Below are 6,000 nucleotides of genomic sequence, written 5' to 3'. Positions count from 1 at the left end.
TGAATGAAAAAAAGTCCAGTTCAGTTTCTAGTCACTGGTATTCTGTAGGACGTTGATCGTGGAAGATTTAGTTTTCAAAGATGTGTCGGTTCGGGGGATTACTGGGGTAAATGTGTGAGGTTATGGGGATCTGGTGGAGATGGGCCTGGGTAAGGTGCCGTGCCGGAGAGTCAGTGCAGACTCGATGGGTTGAATGGCCTTTTTCTGCACTGTAGGAGTTCTATGGAGTTGACTAAAGTTGTTTGAAGAACTAAGCATGATGTTGTGACCCAATCTGGCCTTCATGTGATTCTGATACCACACCAACCTTACATAAATGTGAGTTATTGGATAAGAAAGCTCCCTTTAATATTTTTAATCATTGCTGTTGCTAAACACCTTCTGAAGAATTCTATCTTTATCATGTTTTTTCCAGATACAACACGTTTCTCGGGGACACCATTCACCGGGACATCAGTATAATGTTCTTAAAGGCTTCAATGATCTTCCTGTGAATGGCTGGGTTCCCTCTTGTTGCCATTTGGATTCTCCACTGAAGAACTTCGAGTCCCAATAAGACCCTTCACATCAACAGAATTACACCCCACACCCTTCGCTACCATGAGTGGATTCCTCTCATACCTGGACCCTCGGAGGGTTCACTGGGGCGCTACTTGGGTGGCATTGCACTCACGGGTTCTTCGCACCAAGCCCGTGGAATCTATGCTTGAAGACTCCAACCAGCAAGGATCGGGTCACTCGAAACTGGCCCAGGTACTCACCACCGTCGATCTGGTGTCTCTTGGAGTTGGCAGTTGTGTGGGAACTGGCATGTACGTGGTTTCAGGACTGGTGGCCAAGGAGATGGCAGGACCCGGTGTAATTGTATCTTTTATCATCGCAGCTGTGGCCTCCATCTTATCAGGTAAGCGAGTGAATGACTAAATATTCAGGTGGCCTTCCCCAAAGTCAAGTGGTGGATTCACTGACTGGTATGGCCAGGGAGACCAGGGAGATCACTGGTTCCATTCCTGCTTTGTACTCAACTGGAGACAGTTTATAGGAACAGGAGGAGGTCATTCAGCCCCTTTACCTTATTCCACTGTTCAAATAGATCATGGCTGACTTGTATTTTCAGCTCCATTTGCCTGTCTTAATTCCATATCCCTTAATATCCTTTGTGAACAAAGTCTTTCAATCTCTGAATTGAAATTTTTAATTTAACAGGACTTTGGTGGAGAGAGTTCCAAATTTCCATTACCTTCTGTGCTAAGAACTGCACCCATTTCTACTCCGAGTTCCCTGGCTCTAATTTTAAGGTGATGTTCCCCTTGTCCTGGACACTCTCACCAAAGCTAGTAATTTTGTTCTATTTACTCGTTTGAATCCCTTAAATCATGTAAAGCACCTTGATCAAATGACACGTCAACTTGATAAACCCAAGAGAATACAAGGCAAGTTTATTCTCCCAGGGATTTGGTTTACTGAGACTGGGAAAGCAATGGCTCAGACTTTCTTCATCGAGACTGTACATATATCTGATCTTGTTGACGATAAAACCATTTGACCTTCCCCACCCAGTTTCATTATCACATTTTCAGAGGTGATTTTAACGGAGATATTGGGCATGTTTCTGCTGTGCAGGATGGGTCACAGCTGTCTGGGAGCGAACCTTATTGATGGTGTGGTGTTTGGCCGTTTGAGAGCAGCACAGACTATGTGACCCTTACTCTGCTGTGTTGCCCTTAAAGGGATAATCACCACAGACGGTTGATCCCATAAGCTATAAAAGAACTCAATTTGATGCACAGGAATGAGTTTCCTTTGTAGTTACAGTGGTGGAGTGGGAATAATCCCAGAACAATTCATCTATTCCCCCTGAAACCACCCACTGACCCTGCTGATGTCAGCTTCCAATCTTGACTACTGAGCAAACTTCATCAGATCTGAAACTCGGCTACTCGTATTGTTATATATCGTAACAAGACCTATTCACCCATTACTCCTGCGCTCACATTGGCAACTGGTCAAGCAACATCTCAGTTTTAAAATTTTATTCCCCTACTTAAATCCCCCATGACCTTATCATTCCCTATTTTAGTAATCTCCTTTTAGTAATCTGCAACTCTCTGCACTCCTCTAATTCTTGCCTCTTGTGCAACCCCTATATTCATCACTTCCCTATCGTGCCTTCAGCTGCCTAAGCCTTAAAGTCTGGATTTCCCTCCTATATCTCTCCACCTCGCTATTTCTCTCTCACTCCTCCTTTATGACATTCCCTAAAACCAGTTTCTTTGAACAAGCTTTTGTTCATCTGTAGCTTCTGTGTGGCTTGGTATTAAATTCTATTTGATAATAACACTGTAAAGGACTCCTGAATGTTTTACCATATTGAAGACGCTACATAAATACAAAGTGTTAATGTGAAAAGAGAGTTAGCTTTTGAAAAGGAAGAAAGCAAAAGGATCCAGAGAAAAGGCAAAATAAAATTGGGACTCGATTTTTCAGCTCCTGTTGACAATCCATAGGCATCAATGTGCTCTTTCTTGCAATGAAAAATGCTTCCTGATTGGATTACTGTTTTATGTTAAGGTTAAATAACCCCGTTTTATTTAAATTCTTTTTGATTACTTCATCTGGTGGAGGTGCCTTTCCTGATGCAGCTCATCCAACTGCTAATCCTTCCACTTCTTCCCCAACTTCCACCTCTCCAAATCACCCCCACCAATACTGGAATCCTGAGTGTGGAAATGGACGCCTTGCTGTGAGAAATGGCGACTCAATCTGCACCCCCCCCCCCCCCCCCCACCCCCTGGCCCCCCATAGCCTACCCTCATTTTTTCAAGCAGGGCAGCATTGTGGCACTGCCGCCTCACAGTGTCAGGGACACAGATTTGATTCCAATCTTGGTTGACTGTCTGTGTGGCTTTTGCTTGTTCTCTTTCTGCGAGCGTTTCCTCCGGGTGCCCCGGTTTCTTACCACACTCCAAGGATGTGCAGGTTATGTAGATTGGCCATGCTAAATTGCCCTTTAGTGTCCAAAGATATGCAGGTTAGGGGGATTAGCCATGGTAAATGTTTGGGGTTACGGGGATACGGCAGAGGGAAGGGCCTGGGTAGGGTGCTCTTTTGGAGAACTGGTCCAGACTTGATGGACCGAGTGGCCTTTTTCTGCTCTGTGGCGATCCTATGGTTCTGTGCTTAACTTAACAGAGAGAACCATTCGTCTCCGAAAGAAAAGTTACATGCATTGAATGGAATCTCATAGACACTGGATGCTTGTTCTTAATCTGATCCACACTATTACACAATGCCAATCTGTCAATGCTCACCCTGTCTAATTAATGTGTTTGTAACATATCCAGTCAGAAACCTGAATTATTGATACGACTCATCTGTTCCATATCCTAAAAGGGTTGTGCTGTGGCTCTTGATTTTCTTTGATATGTAACATTGTGCTCTGATACCTCGAGAAACAGTGGGCTGGATTTTACATGTCCCCGTCAGGCAGGTTTTCAGTTGGGGGGGAAAGTAAAATAGGAAAGGTGCTGACGCCATCACCTTCCCACCCATCCATGAGCTCACCCCCATAACACAGTAGGTGACGTGGGTGCCAAATTCAGCAGCCCACCTACTGTACTTAAGTAGATAATCAAGAATTAATTGAATATGTTAACAAGACAATTGACCCCACTAATACATTGCCCATGCCATAACAAGTTGGGTAGTGGGGCAGGAGTGAACAGGTTGTATTTTGTAAACTGCTTTCAAAGGATGGTAAGGAAGGGGGGGGGTGCTATCTTCAGGGTGGGGGGATGCCCTTCTTACATCAGGGGTGCCCCCCCAAGATAGCAAAGCCCCCTTTCTTCCCACCTGCCTGTTCACCAAAACCCCTCACCCCCTGCCTCCCTGCAATCCTTGCCTAAACCACTGGCAGGCAATTTAACCCATCCACAGGTAATTATATCTGTGGGGTTGGCTGCTGTGGAGTGACTTCATTCCCCGCTGCTTTTCTTCTGTTGTAGCACCCCTCAGAAGCCCCCACCTCCCACCCAGGGAATATGCAGTCCCATGACTCTCTATGTTGAAAGCATAAAGTTTCTTCAGTCACACTAATCAGAAATAGAACATAGAACATAGAACATAGAACATTACAGCGCAGAACAGGCCCTTCGGCCCACGATGTTGCACCGACCAGTTAAAAAAAAACTGTGACCCTCCAACCTAAACCAATTTCTTTTCGTCCATGAACCTATCTACGGATCTCTTAAACGCCCCCAAACTAGGCGCATTTACTACTGATGCTGGCAGGGCATTCCAATCCCTCACCACCCTCTGGGTAAAGAACCTACCCCTGACATCGGTTCTATAACTACCCCCCCTCAATTTAAAGCCATGCCCCCTCGTGCTGGATTTCTCCATCAGAGGAAAAAGGCTATCACTATCCACCCTATCTAAACCTCTAATCATCTTATATGTTTCAATAAGATCCCCTCTTAGCCGCCGCCTTTCCAGCGAAAACAATCCCAAATCCCTCAGCCTCTCCTCATAGGATCTCCCCTCCATACCAGGCAACATCCTGGTAAACCTCCTCTGCACCCTCTCCAAAGCCTCCACATCCTTCCTGTAATGTGGGGACCAGAACTGCACACAGTACTCCAAGTGCGGCCGCACCAGAGTTGTGTACAGTTGCAACATAACGCTACGACTCCTAAATTCAATCCCCCTACCAATAAACGCCAAGACACCATATGCCTTCTTAACAACCTTATCTACTTGATTCCCAACTTTCAGGGATCTATGCACACATATACCTAGATCCCTCTGCTCCTCCACACTATTCAAAGTCCTCCCGTTAGCCCTATACTCAACACATCTGTTATTCCTACCAAAGTGAATTACCTCACACTTCTCCGCATTAAACTCCATCCGCCACCTCTCGGCCCAACTTTGCAACCTGTCTAAGTCTTCCTGCAAACTACGACACCCTTCCTCACTGTCTACCACACCACCGACTTTGGTGTCATCAGCAAATTTGCTAATCCACCCAACTATACCCTCATCCAGATCATTAATAAATATTACAAACAGCAGTGGCCCCAAAACAGATCCCTGAGGTACACCACTTGTAACCGCACTCCATGATGAATATTTACTATCAACCACCACCCTCTGTTTCCTATCCGCTAGCCAATTCCTGATCCAATTTCCTAGATCACCCCCAATCCCATACATCTGCATTTTCTGCAGAAGCCTACCATGGTGAACCTTATCAAACGCCTTACTAAAATCCATATATACCACGTCCACTGCCTTGCCCCCATCCACCTCCTTGGTCACTTTCTCAAAAAACTCAATAAGGTTAGTAAGGCACGACCTACCTGCCACAAAACCATGCTGACTATCACCTATCAATTCATTACTCTCCAAATAACTATAAATCCTATCCCTTATAATTTTTTCCAACATCTTGCCGACAACAGAAGTGAGACTCACCGGTCTATAATTCCCGGGGAAGTCTCTGTTCCCCTTCTTAAACAATGGGACAACATTCGCTAACCTCCAATCTTCTGGTACTATACCAGAGGCCAACGACGACCTGAAGATCAGAGCCAGAGGCTCTGCAATCACTTCTCTTGCCTCCCAGAGAATCCTTGGATAAATCCCATCCGGACCAGGGGATTTATCTATTTTCAGACCCTCCAGAATATCCTGCACATCCTCCTTATCAACTGTAATACTGTCTATTCTACTCCCTTGCAACCCAGTGTCCTCCTCAGCTATATTCATGTCCCCTTGCGTGAACACCGAAGAGAAATATTGGTTCAATGCTTCACCAATCTCCTCCGGTTCCACACATAACTTCCCTCTGCCATCTATAACTGGCCCTAAACTTGCCCTAACCAACCTTCTGTTCTTGACATACCTATAGAACGCCAAACTTTCAGATTCTGTCTGGGCTGAGTATGATCCTCAGCCTTGTGTAAGCAGGAAAGGGAAAGGAAGGCCGGCATGGTGGCA

General features: G+C 45.5%; 1 protein-coding gene across 1 annotated transcript in view; it reads left to right on the top strand.

Annotated features, from left to right (window-relative positions):
- Positions 1-600: 600 nt before the first annotated feature.
- The window catches only part of slc7a14a (solute carrier family 7 member 14a), a 63,493-nt gene continuing 58,093 nt past the window's right edge, over positions 601-6,000 (top strand). The window contains exon 1 of the mRNA XM_078201527.1: positions 601-904. Coding sequence (XP_078057653.1) covers positions 601-904 — 304 coding nt within the window. The remainder of the gene's footprint in view (positions 905-6,000) is intronic.

Source organism: Mustelus asterias, chromosome 3 (genome assembly GCF_964213995.1).
Source record: "Mustelus asterias chromosome 3, sMusAst1.hap1.1, whole genome shotgun sequence".
NCBI lineage: Eukaryota > Metazoa > Chordata > Chondrichthyes > Carcharhiniformes > Triakidae > Mustelus > Mustelus asterias.
This window is presented reverse-complemented; position numbering and strand designations above follow the sequence as displayed.